The following is a 14,712-nucleotide window of genomic DNA, read 5'->3' on the forward strand; positions in this document are numbered from 1 at the left end:
CTGATAACTAATGGGCTGGACTATCTATCACATAAACCCACACTGGCACCTTCTAAAACAGACCATATGCTATTCAGACTAGGCTATGAATTAATGTATTAAATTTATTTTATTCAGGTAGCACGTCATCGTTATTCATCATCAACTTGTTACTGATTCACGTTCCTCTTTCTGAAAATCACCTTGTAGATCTGTTGCTCCATGTGGAATCAGGAGCCCTCTAAATTGCTGCTGACGTTGCACAATGAGGAGTTGTTGCAGTTGTCACAGAACACAAGAAATTTAAAGACAAAAACATTATTAAGTCGTCTGCTGAAGGGGTCTGTCAAAAGTCCCCAACTTGGAGATGACATGATCACACCTGAGGCAGGGAGGATAGTGCAAACACCCCTGCCTGGAAGGAACCGCCCCTCTCACGTGCAAGCACTTCACCTCAGGGTGCTTTCACACCTGTTTCTAATCTTGGTTGTGGTCCGGTTCTTGTTCACACTTACTTTTTACAAACAAACCAAGAGGAGTAAACATGAAGTTATGCAGATTGACAGGTAACATGCTGATCGGGTAGTTTTTGTGTCATCAGGACCCACATGGAGAAATCAAGTTCTGGTGACTGACAGAAGTTTACGCAGCGCTTTAATTTATCTGATGAGTAAATTTATCGTCTTTCTTATTTTTATTATTACTATTAGACTTATGAATACTGACTAACAGGTAGAGACAGGACGAACAGGACACGTCTCGTACAGTTGTGATTCAAAGCTCATTACTGTGGGATCACTGTCACACACTATAATGGACCTAATGTACTGACGTTGTACACAGACAAGTACAGCAGTTTTAACAGCTTTTGACATATTAATCAGGCAAAATACTCATGCTGTCGTGCACTCCTGTTGCCATGGTTTTCAAATGATTTGCATAAATACATAGCCTATACAATTCAGTTGTAAGATCGCTCCCTGAAATGAGTTCATGATCAGCAGATTTATTATAGTTAAGCTTTTGAAATCATGCTAAAATCGCATATCTGCTGTCATAAAATCCTGTGGTGGTTTGTTTACTTTCACACCACAAATGAACCGCACCAGAGTCCCAACTTTTTAAGCGATCTCGCTTCGGTTGTTTGGTTCACGCCAGGGTTCAACTGACAGCTTTCACACCATTCCAAATGAACCGTACTGACTGGGTAAAGAGACCTGATATGTTTAACCAAACCAAACAGTTGATGAGAGGCTATATTATGCTACCTTCCTCCCTTTGTTCTTTCCTTTTGACCTCAGCCATGATGTGTGTGTGTGTGTCTTGTGATTGAATTTACTTACTTAATATTTGTTTTACTTTTTTTTAGTTTGATGTTCTCTCTTTGCAGAGATTAAACCACACACACAAAGCTTTATAAAGAAATCCACCAAGAAAATAAAATGACCTCTCAGTTTTGAACCTTGGACTCCTGCGTCATCTGCAGGTCCCTCAAATGCACTCAGCCCTCCTACTGGCCTTTACATTTAGATTCTAACTGGTCATTAAGTGACTAAACTTATGGAACTAATCCATACTCTGTTGTGTACACATATGCATGTTTTAAGGACTTGGTGAATGGATACACTTTGCAAGCCAACAAACAATCTATTGGACCATTTAAGGTCACAATCTGCCTCTGCTGTTGTTATGCTGTGCCGTACTGCAGCTGTAAATCCAAATCGAAATTGAGCATGTTGGTAATGTTATCTACCCTCATTGAGATTTTGGACTGATTGACCCCGTGTATTGGCAGCTGATGCAGCCAGTGTAGTAAAGTGTAGACACAGAAATATAGAGGTTAAAATTCCCCGGGCCTCAAGTTATGTGTTCAGTGTCCATGTAGTACTTTAAACCATACTTGAGTGTATAAGAATACATATTTTTCCTCTTACCTGTAGTGCTGTTTATCAGTCTAGATTGTTTTGGTGTGAGTTGCCAAGTGTTGGAGATATTGATCCCAGAGATGTCTGCCCTCTCTCCAGTATAATGGAACTAGATGGCACTCAGCTTGTGGAGCTAAAAGTGCCAAAAAATACATTTTGACATGGTTACTCAAGATAATCCACAGACCTTGTTGTGAGCAGTTTTATGTAGGAACTATTTTCTCTCTACCAAACCACACCTGCCAACTGTATCACTGCACAGAAGGAAGCGTGCATCTACTCATGTACGAGAGGCTTGTGTTGGTGATGGCGCAAAATGTCAATACTGTTGTCCTCCTCAGCTGAGTTGTAACATGAGCTAGCTCAGTGGTGCTAGGTGAGCTAGCAGTAGATGCACTCTTCCTCTTGCACAGTGATATGGTTTGCAGGTGTAGTTTGGTAGAAAGAAAATATTTCCTATATGAAACTGCCCACAACAAGGTCTGTGGATTATCTTGAGTAAACGGGTCATGATTTCTGGAAAGAGACATTACTGTTGAGGTTTTTTTTGCTGCTTTGAGCACCACAAGCTGAGTGCCATCTAGTTCCATTATATTGGAGAGAAGGCTGATATCGCTATGGCTGATATCTCCAACACTCTACAATTCACTTCAAAATAATCTGGATTGATGGATAGCACTACAGGTAAGAGGAAAAATATGTATTTTTTATTTTGAGGTGAACTGTCCCTTTAACGTTAAAACAGGATGCAATATAATGCAACCAGAAATTGCGAAACAATGGCCCTTTTTAGAACACTTTATTACACATTCAAAACAAAATAATGTTCATATTTTGCAATTAAGGCCAAGGATTGCTCACTAACACCAAGATAGTTTTTGTCTTCTATGAGCTGGTACAAACAGCTTTAAACTGCACACTGCTTCTGCTACTGAACAAAATTTTGAGGCATACTCATTTCAACTCTTGCAGCAGCACCCAGGCTGTTAAAATGAAATCATAAAACAACAAAAACAAAATGCCGGCATCATCTGCACAAGTTCTAGAAAGTGACATACCACATGTCTTAGCAACCCCCATGCATGTATTATAAATAGTTTTGATTGGGTTCATTCGTTTCTGTAAGTTAGTTCATTATGCAGCGCTGACCTCTGCTTCTGCCCCCATGTAGGCACCTCAGCCTGTCCTCGTGGCCGATTCTACTGCACCAATCTGGGCTTCCGCCCACACTACATCCCATCATCGCGAGTCAATGATGGCATCTGTGGTAAGGCTTTTTATATATATTGCATTATGGCGGATGAAATGATGCTCTCCTGGGAGGCGACTTTTAATAAACTTTGCAGAACCTGAAGTGAGGCAATGGATTAACAATGTTTTCTGCTTCAGCGTTTTTCAAGGACAACAGGGGCAGCACTGCAAGTGCTGCAGTGATGAACAGATTTATTCTTGCAGAAAATGAATCGCCGTCTTATTTGTTCAAAATAGCTGGTGGAAAGGTTTGATGCCGAGGTTGCTCTCATATCTCACAACTTACTTATTCATGGTGAGGTTTTAATCACATCCCTTTCTTTCATGGGGAGAGAGTCTCTTTGCTTTTATACCTGTTTTGTGTGTTTTGCAAACATGGACTGGAATTCATATTTTACATTATGTCAAGAAGCTGACATGTTGGTGTACAGACTGTCACTCCTTTTGTAGTACAAACAAACAGATGAAGTAGACACAGCAAACAAAACATGGCTGTCTAACACACACGCTCGGCTCTCCTCACACAGTTTTCCTTGAAAAACATCCTGTCCTTTTCCTCAAGGCTTTTCTCCATTCAAGCTTGTAAAATCTGCCACACTCTGCACCTAATCAGATAGTTTTTCAGCCCCCTTCTCGTTCACTTTTGTTCTCCAGTAGCTCTTCACTTTGGATAGAATCAATACATTTCGTTGTCGACATCTCCTCTCCGTCACCAGCACTTTCGGCTGCATTAGACAGTATGCAACCATTGCAGGGAAAATTTTTTTTTGAAAGAATGAAAGAGCAGTCGTGGAATATTTCTCAAAGCCTCCCTCTCCCTTTCCTCCCTCCTTTATTCTTCTCCCACCTGTCTGCTCATACCTACCCTGCCTTGAGTGGCGCCACTTAATAGCTAACACCTTGTTGCTTTTCCTCTTCGGCTGGTTGTTGAGAGATTTTCACTGGCTTCCCTTTCTGGGCTGTAAAAGCTCTCGTTCCACCGGTCACCAATGGGGTTCTGGATAATTGAGAAATATCACACTGTGCCCACTCTCTGGGGTGAAACATCTGAGCTAAAGGCAGATCTGAGCACTCACAGAACACCATGCTGCTGATCTTTACGAGTGGTCGATCTCAAGAGAGATCCTCTCTGGACTAAAGAGTGAGATATCAAGCAGATACAAAGATCTTGTCTTCACCGGGGATGAACAGTGACTAAAGCCTTAAAGATACATGCTTTGCCACTTTCATGTCTGTCGGTCAGCTATATGGCTACAGCAGTCAGCTGGTTCGCTTAGCTTAGCACATATACTGGAAACAGCTAGCCTAGCTCTTTGTTTTACTCCTTAGATTTTGTAGAGATTCAACAAAAAGGCTGATTTTGTTACCTGTGAACAGACCTCTCATATCTAGTCTTTATGCTAACTAAAGCTGCACAAAATATCTTTTTTTTATTGTTATGGCGATGTCAACTTGCGCAAAAAGACACACTGCAAAAGACATGAATATTGCACTCAGGGATTTTTTTGAGTATCAGAGAAATTTGCACTCAAAAATATTACAATATCATTTCTTTTTTATTGGTTACTTTTGTTAAGTTCAATGTTTAATTCGCTCAATTAAAGAATGTTGAAAATAATTTCCTCAATTTGTTTCTTATTGTTTCTTACACTTTAATTCCCTTTGGTTATTTATCGCAAGTAATATCATTATCGCAATGGTCAACAACATTATCATAAACTGCATATTTTCCTCATATTGTGCAGCAATGCTAACTGAAGCTAAGTGACAGTCAGCAGCAGTAGCCTTATATTTGCTGTAAACATGAGAGTGATAATCTATGAATGACCAGAAAATACTGAAAAATGGCCATTTTAATCTCCCACAGCACAAGATGACATTTTCAGATATCTTGCTTTGTCCAAAACCCCCCAAAATTTGTAGTTAAAGGTACAGCTGGTAACTTATGAAAATAACTTTTTGTCATATTTGCTAAATCTGTCACTGTATGCACACAGAGGCACATAAGACAGATAGTCTGTGAAAAAATTAGGTTCCTCCTCCCACTCCTACCAGTTTTGCTTCTAACAGCATTTGCTAAAAGCTGCACCTCACACGATGCACCCAGTCAGAGCTGAGAAGCCTCTAGCTGTCAATCACTGCTTCTGAACTGCAGTCAAACTGTCAAACTAGGCAGCGCTGATCAAATATGAATCAAGATTCTGTTACTGCATGGCCTATTAATTGTCTCAGATGTTTTCAGACATATATTTTAGTGTACTGTTTAGCTGTAGAATGAGAATGTTTGCTCCAACATTGCTTCTTATTTTACAGCTAAACAGTAGTATTACTGTAGTTAAAGCAGTGATTGACATGATTGACAGCTGCGTTAGAGACTCCCCAGCTCTGATTGGTTGATTTCGTTCATGTGCGGTAAGGCCATTAGAAGGCAGAGGAGGAGTCAAAGGAACATGGTTTTTTTTTACACACTGTCTCAGCAAATAGGACAAAGAAAATTCTACAAAAGTCATGTATGGCAAAAAGAGCAGCATATCCTCACATTTTTGGGCATTTTCTCCTGAAAAGTTACTGAAATGATGAACTCATTATCAGAATAACTGTTGATTAATTTTCTCTTGGTTATGAAATTCATGTTTTGTATGTTGAATAGCAAATGATTGCAATGTAAATGTTCACTTTTCGGGGCACAAGTGAGTGATAATACTAGGCCCCAGAAAGTACCTGAAAATAAACTGCTCATACTTCCTGTTGATGTGTTTTTGTTGAGTATTGTTTTTAACTTTAACCCTTTTTAATTGCCAGACTCTGTATTGATGACATCATGTAGAATAAAGATGTTTTGCTCACCTCTCCTCGCTGATATAATGAATGCTCTTCTGTTCTCTTGTATGTGCATTGGATTGGTTTCTCCTGTGTCTCGTGCCAGATTGCTGCGATGCTTCAGATGAATACAACAGCCACGCTCGCTGCCAGAACACTTGCTGGTCAGTTGAATCAAAACTGAGATTCAATATTTATAAAATAACACATGCAGATTTTGACTCAAAATATGGCTTTAGAGGCCCACGCAGAGCTAAAGAAATAAATACTCAAGCAGTCCATTTCGATTTGGGAAATGTATCAAACAGTTCATTTTGGGAGGTTTGATTAAAAAAAATGCAGCTCTTCCTTAAATCCAAGTTGTGTTTAACATAAGGATGTTATCACAGCATCAGAGTGATAGACTTGCTCCACTCATGTGATAGTGACTCATTCACTGTGCCACCAGGGGGCATGGTGTCACTATGATTTAAAAACTTGATGTAGCTCAGACCTGCTCTTACAACGTATATGCATCACAATATTGTTTTAAAGAGTTCATGCATGATAAAGACAGATCTGACTCCCCACTTCATTACACTCTCCTCCTCGCTCTGTAAATTGTACTCTCAATAACCCCATCCAGAGGTGTTTGTCATGCAGATAATTGAGTTTCTTTAGGATACAAATGACACAGTGCATGGATGGTAGGTCTGTGGATAAATATACATATAAGAACGCAGGCCCCTGCCAGGTCATATTTATCATCTTCTCTGAGCTGCGCCGCAAAGATTGACCATACTATGTTGCTGTAATGTGGCCCGCTGTGTAAATGTAACTCCTAATACGGTAACCCACTTCTTTTGTTGACAGTCCTCTGTTATTTCGTTCACTGCCATTCGCCTCAAAACCGCATACAAGCAGAGTATATCTCATTATGTTTTCACAAGGTCCACACTCATATTGTGTTTGCCAGACTTCAAAAACAATTTAGTTCAGCCACAGAGCATCAGCCCTCCGTCTTATTTACTCTTCTATTTTCCCATTTGGATTCCCGCTGCATTGTGGGCCCTTAAAAATTGGATTGCGCCATCTCAATGACCATAGCAGGGGTGGCCGATGTTTTCTTGGTAATGATGGGACTGTGCATCCTTTCTCTCTCTCTCTCTCCCGCTCTCCTCCAGGAATCTGGGACAGAGAGAGAGAGAATACGTGGAGGGCCAGATGAGGACCTTGGATGAGGGTTTGCAACTCAAGCAGCAACTGATTGAGGAGGGAGTGCTCCTCTGGAGGGAGAAACAGGTACACTGACTGTATTTTGCTGAAGTAACTACTACCACATGGCAGGCAGCAGAGCTACAGGATGGTCATTAGGGTTTTCCCTAAAAAGCTTTATCCTGTTCTTGTTGTGAGAAAACCAGCGACTTTCACTTGTGTGTTTATCACTGCTTTTCACTTGACCTGCACAGAGTATACACAAGGTTCATTAAGTGGTCTATATATAGTGTATGACGGCCTATATATTTTAACTTAATCCCTGGATCAGTAGAAAACTGGTGACCTTCATTTTTGAGAAACAAGCACCCTAAACAGACATAAAGTATAAAAAATACTACAGCAATAAATATTGGACATTTTGGGGGCCAGTGCATCTGTAAGCCCATCAGGGGTGGTCAAACTGTCGTAGTCACAGAACTAGGCTTATCACTGAGTTCACATATGTCTGAAAATAATTAATTAATGTTAATACATAATGGAATATGTTGGATTATTATTTCTTAATTTATTGGGATTTTTGAGGTAATGATACAATAAAACATAGCATTCGAATACTGATTTGAACATCCATTATTAGGCAATGATTGAAGCTCTGAGGCATTTGGGTAAACCCTAGTTTGGTGTGGTGTATGGTACAATAATTCTGCACCTGTAGCCTATTGACTCACACACCGGGGTGCAGTGTGTGTCCTGTAGCCTTCATAATGAACACTGGCCTGTCAGAGCCCATTGCAGTTAACATGGTGAACCCAGGGATGGATCCTGAACTGTTGCACAGACCTTTGGCACAGATTCATACACTGTATGCTGTGAACTAATTTCTGTCTGCTGTGCATTCAATGAATTTATCTGGTTCACTCGGGTGCCATTTATACCTGGGTACATGGTTTTTCTTCCTCTTTTTATGCCTGTCTTTGGGTAGGTACGTATATACGCCCATCCGTACCATTCTCATGAACGCAGTATCTCAAAAGCGCCTTGAGAGAGTTTCTTCAAATTTGGCACAAGGATTCATGTAGACTCAACAGATGATTAGTTTTTGGTGGTCATACGTCAAAGGTCAAGGTCACTGTGACCTCATCTGTCTCATTCTTGGTCGATTTTGGTAGTCAAGGGTCAAGTTCACTGTGACCTTGCGTCTGTCTCTTTCTCGTGAACACAGTATCTCAAGAAGTCATTAAAGAAGTTTCCTTAAATTTGGAATAAATGTCCACTTGGACTCAAAAAAGAATTGATCAGAATTTAGTGGTTGAAGGTCAAAGGTCACGATCACTGTGACCTCGTCTGTCTCATTCTTGTGAAGGCAATATCTTATGAATGCTTCGAGGGAATTTTGTCAAACTTAAATTGAATGATGTACTGATTAGATTTTGGTGGTCAAAGGTCAAGGTCGCTGTGACCTTGCGTCCGTCTCTTTCTCGTGAATGCAGTATCTCAAGAAGTCCTTAAGGAAGTTTCCTCAAACATCCACTTGGACTCAAATGAATTGATTAGAATTTAGTGGTCAAAGGTCAAGGTCACTGTGACCTCACAAAACATGGTTTTGGCCATAACTAAAGACCTCATACTCTAATCATGAAAAAAAAATCACACAAATGTCTAACAGGATATATTGATAAAGTGATTACATTTTATTTTCTAAAGGTCAAAGGTCATCTTCACTGTGACATCATGATGTTTTGCAAAAACACTTTTCTGGAACTTTTTACAGGAACAGAAGGCATTTGGTCAGATGCTAAATTGGTGACTCTAATCTTGGGTGTCCATCCTGAAACTGTGCTGATTGTATTGCCCTTATGTGCTGTCATGGGAACAATGGGTGTGAAGCGTCCATGTTTTCACAGACAGGGATGTAAACTGAAAGTGCTACCTGACTGGTGTACAGAGGCATTCAGTCGCGAGACAGTAATTCTTGTAATCTTTTGTTATTGTCAGTTACCATATTAAGACAGAATGGCCCTAAAATGATAATTAAAATGTAGTGGTGTGTTTCTATCTGGTGGCTACTGTGTGTAGATATTGTTTCTATTATTCCCAATAGATTTAATTATGTTTTCATCTTGGCTACTTTGTGCTGCCACTTAGTAACTGCAGTCTTATTACCTGGCTCGCTAGCCAACACACTTGATTGGTCCAGACATTGAGGTTAATTTGCTTTTATATATGTTGAGCACAGAGAATTCCTGATCTCAATGAGCAGCTTGTGCTCTATGATATTGTTTTGACCATACATGTTAGTGACATCTGCTGCTACAGACATCTGCTGTGCACTTTCTAACACTAACCTCTGCCTGCTGTGTAGTTAGTTTTTGCCATGTCATTGTAAGATGTTCACTGTTTTCTTGCTCCACGAACTGACACAAAGCATTTTCCCAGCCACTGGCTCACTTGTATCACTGTTTTAGTTGATTAATTTCTGCCATTTCTTGATGAGCATCCTCTCATGTTAACATAACAAACACAATATTCCAAATGTTTCACATCTCCCATCCAAACAATTCTGGTTTCTAGTCATCTGTCACCCATAAACACCCTCATATTCTTCTCTTGCCAGAAACTTGGTGTTTTACTGTGTCTTTTAAGGATTTCTGCTGAAACTGCTTCATTTGCAATCACTCTAAAGCTGTAAGGAGTCAGTGGTTGGGGGTAAGTCGGCATAAGTAAACAAGCACCTGAGTGATCAAGCCCATTTTGAATCAACATGCCCCTTTTATAGAGCTTCAAGGAAGTACTTCACAGTTTCCCCTGCTCTCCATTTCAACAAGCACTAGGCCAAATTAGAAACTGGAGCCCTGGAGTTCGGTGCAAATTAAATTGGTAAATTTGGCAGCTGAGGATCTCTTTAGATGTTTGTTAGTTATATTTACTGGTTCAGTGGTCTCATTACTTAATGCATTACCTTAATTTGGGAAATACAAGTTGCCCTCCCTGCACTGTTTAACGGTCAAGTGTAGCTCACCTACTACATTTTGCACATATAAAGATAGTTTTCCTTTTTTGTAGTGCATTGGTAATAGAAAATTGAAAAGTGTGAGACCAGAGTACCATTAAATGTGTAGTTATGGTCATTTTAAAGTATGTATTTGGGATTCTGAAGGACTAATTGGCAGCTGAAAAATGTTTTACAGTTCTTTGACTCTCTCAGGGCTGCCCTCAATCCTTGTGTTATCTTCTGCATTTATTATGTGAGAAATTACTTTATTCAAGGTATTTTGAAGCACTTTACACTGTTTGTGAATAAAAAAATGCATTTCACGAATGTCAGACTTGTTTAAAAGATCTATGGAGGATGGAGTTACAAGATACCACTTGTTTGACAACAGAGATTTTGACCGAAGGCCACTTTTTTTCACACATACGTGCTCACAAATGTCTGATTTGCCAGCTGATGGTCTCTGAGTGTGTCCCCTGCACATTTTTGTTCCTTTTTTTTTTTGTTCCATGTTCTTTTCTGTGGCGGCTGATTGGCAGATCGAGGCTGAAGTGTCACCCAGTCCTCGTAGCCTAGCCGCACACCGTGATCCTCCTCTCTCAGTGCGTCTTTGTTGATATGGCAGGGTCACCTCAGGGGCCTCGTCTCGGGAAGCCTTACACAATGGCACAAAAGTGAACTCTTCCTGCGGTTCAAGGGTTAAAGAAAAATGTGCTGCTGAGGAAACAGGATGTTAGGAAACTTTTTAATCAAATTAGAAGCCTTTGAATAATGAAAGCTGATTCTAGCTCGTCAGCACTGCGTGTCCTAATTGGTATTCAATACAAATAGGTATTCGATAAAAGGAGGAGGAGGTTTGTGATTATCTTTCTGCACAGTTTAAAGCAAGGAACGGTGTGCAGCGTTTGCTAGCCCTAAATCCTTCTTAGAAATATTTTTTTCTCAATATAGCCTTGTCTGAATTTTGTCAGGATTTGAGAGGAACATGCGGTACTTTTTCTGTCCAAACTATACTACAGTTTTCTCACATAACACAGCAGGGAAAACTCTCAAACACTGAGTACTGAATCAGCACTCCTTGATGTTTTAAAATGAAAAACTATATAATTTTGACTCATCCCAAATGGAATATTTCTTTTTTTTCCAGATTAAAATGAGACTAAACAGAACATCATTATCATAAAGCTTTAATTTATGGAAGCACAAATACTATGTACACTAGTTTCTAGTGTTTTATATGATATTTTAACACTATCAAACATCGTAATATATAAATTCCTTGATATCAATATATGAACGATACTGTAGGACTGACCACTTGTGCTTTTCGTATTTAAAATATGAGTTTTTTCATAATTAATCATCGGCAATGTGGATATAATGACCAAGTGAGTGAAGGCAAATAATAGAACACCTAGAACAATCTGGTAACTTCAGAAAATTATAATACTTTACTGTAATTCAACCTTTAAAAGACGTCAGCTATTACATTAATATCCAAAATAGAAGACACTATCTAGTCTTATATCATGATATCGATATCATATTGATTTATTGTCCAACCCTACTGTGGAGAAATTTTTCGTCCACATGTTACGACTGTTAATCACAAGTTAATATGTTCTTGTACTCTCAAAATGGAGCCCATAAATCACTGCAGCAAACTGAAGGTGGCTAAGCAAGCAGCGTGGCCTAGAAAGGTAGTCATCCCTATCCGAACCAAGCAGAATTCATCACTGCATTATGAGAGTCTCTGAGGAGAGATCAGAAGGCGGTACACACACACACACACACACACACACACACACACACACACGGTTGCAAACAAGGAGCTGCCGCGCTTTCATATTAATTGGTCCATTACAGAGAGTGATGATAGGTTGTGCTTGGTTGTCAAAAGCTGTCATTTTTGGTGTGACAGCAACACCTCCTGACGCAAGTGATTTAAATAGTCCATTGTGAAGGCCCGACTGCTGTCGTACAAATTTTTGTAAACACACGGGCTGGTTGTGGTCTGGAGGTACATATACTGATGCAGAAAGAAAGATAAGGATAAGAAAGATAAAGAGAGGAGGAGATACGAACAGAGATAGATTCTAAACACCTGTTAGCGCCAATTCAGGCACTACTTTCTATAAATACCTTTAAGGCTATAAGTCAAGTATCCTGTGGTCAACACTTGAATTGTGTCACTATAACTGTTGACTGTTAATGTTATTTTCCCCTCAGTAAAATATAATCATGATTGTGTTGAAAATAATACTCTAGCTTAGATTAACAAGGTTCTTTTAGGAGACTGACATTGCCATCCCTAGAGCCAGTGCCAGAAATGCTCCAAAATGATCTACTTTTTCCAAACTGGAAAGTAGTAGCTCTACTATATGCTAAATCTACAGTGCAAGCCTTAAAGGAGCTCAATACAGCACTCACAACATTAAGAAGAAGCAAGCAGTATTTGCTAATTTAATTTTGATTTAATTTAATTTGATATACTTTATTAGTCCCCAAGGGGAAATTCAGTGTAAATGAAATGAAATTCTGTGTAACGATGTTGGTGGAGTAATGGCGCCCTGAGCAGAAATTGAAGTCACTCTACCTCTGTGTGTGTTGTAATGCGAGCTTCTCTGTCCTTTGTTGTGGTAGCCAGTCTGGCTGCATGTGCATATAGTACATGTGAGTCCTGTGTCTGTATTCCACTTGCTAGCTTATCGACACAGCTTTGGACTGCGTTCATATGGTGGTTACCACATTATAGGTGTCTTTACCCAAGGTGGTGGAATGTCGTTGCGAAAGCGTAATGCCCATCTTCCAGTCCCCCCTGATTTCACCATTATCTCTGTCAGTACTGTTGCTGTTGTTAGCACTGCTGACGCTGTTAGCACCTTTTGCGGCGTTAGCCGCTACTTTCCGGCTCTGCCATGGCCATGTTGAGAGCCGTGTGCAGGCAATCCCGGCTCTGAATCATAGATATGTGTGATATGTTTGTCACACCACAGAAAAGTGTTATTAAGCATGCAGCCATATATGAATGATTAAAAAAAGTCACAAAGTATATAAACCAACATTTCAAAATCATGAAAAAATAGGCAGTATGCTCTGCTCTAAGATGCTGGGGGCGTGTCCGCTGAATGCATGAAGTCATACCCCCTTTTTTAAATTGTAGGACTGCTATGGATGCTCCACCTAGAGACTTTATTGGACTTATACAACCATACGTGTTTGAGTCACCAGAGTTTTACAAAACAAAAATTTACAAAAAAAAAACCAAACAGATAAAATGATATATTAGATCTAACAGTGGTGGGGAAAGTACCATGGGGGGTTTGATTGAAACAGAATGTCCAGTTGTGCTTGTATGCGCTACAGGTTAGGGATAATATCAAGAAGACTGACTGTAAAACTAGACAAGCGTATCACTAACTATTTGTGCTGTAATTGTAATTGAATGGGATGAAAGTATCCATCACCTGGCAGCTAGAATGTTTCCCATGTTACGCTGATCTTAGACTTTGTGTTTCTCTCTATCGTTTCTCTTCAGGCGCAGCTCAGAGAGCTTCAGCAGGTAGCCGAGGACCTACAGATCAAATTAGAGGAACACAGAAGGAAGAAACATGAGGCCGACCGACTCAAAGAGCAAACATTAAAGGCTCTGGAAGCAGGGGACAGCAGTAAGTGTTTTGCCACCTTAACCTCCCATGATTTGGTTTGAGTCCATTCAAAGCAATTTGGTCAATCCACAGAATTGCTCCGGTTTGTAGATATAGTTAGGTCATTGTTACAGCTACCACAGGGCAGCTTCCGTTTTATTTCAGCTCAGCCTTACATTCAACAAAAGTAAATTGACCTTAGCTCCCCAGGCCAGATAGTCAGGATGACAAATGGTGGAACATCAGAAACAGCTGGAAGGGTTAAATACAGATGCCTGTGCCATTGAAATAAATGGACTCGGAGAGGACTGCTGAGCAACAGCATATTGCAGTCCCACTGCTCTCCTTTCACGTTCCTCAAACCTTCAGAGAGAAGTTGCTTATGACTCACAGGAAAATTCCCTTATCGCTCCAAGCACTAGCTGGCTCGGCATTTTAGTGACGTTCAGACCTGCACATGTGAATGTACAGAAAGTTGTGGGGCTGGATAGAAAATGGGCTCACTCAATTTTGCACTGAAGTCCAAAAGGATTAGAAGAATCATTACGTGCATGTGTTAAGAAGGCAGGGGATAGAGATTACTGGAGCTAAATTAGCTCAAAGTTTTAGATTTTTAGATTGTTGCAGAATGAATATTTTTCATATTCTCATTTGTTATGATCTACAAAAACATGCACCTTTAATACTGATGGGAAACTTATCGAAGCCCATTTTTACCAGTGTGATGAAAAAATGATCATTTTTGTCATTATAATAAAACATTTAAAATTAATGACTAAGTATTTCGAAATGATAATCAATACCAAGTCTTTTTTTTTTATAAAGTTTGTCATTATTTTAAGATACACGGTCATTATTTTGAGATACTAACTCATCATGTCTCATCTCATCTCATTTTGTG

At 39.7% G+C, this 14,712-nt stretch overlaps 1 protein-coding gene across 1 annotated transcript in view; it reads left to right on the forward strand.

Moving 5' to 3' along the window:
• The window catches only part of LOC117245771 (glucosidase 2 subunit beta-like), a 201,829-nt gene that overhangs the window by 886 nt on the left and 186,231 nt on the right, over positions 1–14,712 (forward strand). Inside the window, exons 3-6 of the mRNA XM_033609260.2 lie at positions 3,076–3,171; positions 6,082–6,139; positions 7,139–7,256; positions 13,703–13,832. Coding sequence (XP_033465151.2) covers positions 3,076–3,171; positions 6,082–6,139; positions 7,139–7,256; positions 13,703–13,832 — 402 coding nt within the window. The remainder of the gene's footprint in view (positions 1–3,075; positions 3,172–6,081; positions 6,140–7,138; positions 7,257–13,702; positions 13,833–14,712) is intronic.

The sequence above is a fragment of the Epinephelus lanceolatus genome, chromosome 22 (assembly GCF_041903045.1).
Source record: "Epinephelus lanceolatus isolate andai-2023 chromosome 22, ASM4190304v1, whole genome shotgun sequence".
NCBI classification, from domain to species: Eukaryota; Metazoa; Chordata; class Actinopteri; order Perciformes; family Serranidae; genus Epinephelus; species Epinephelus lanceolatus.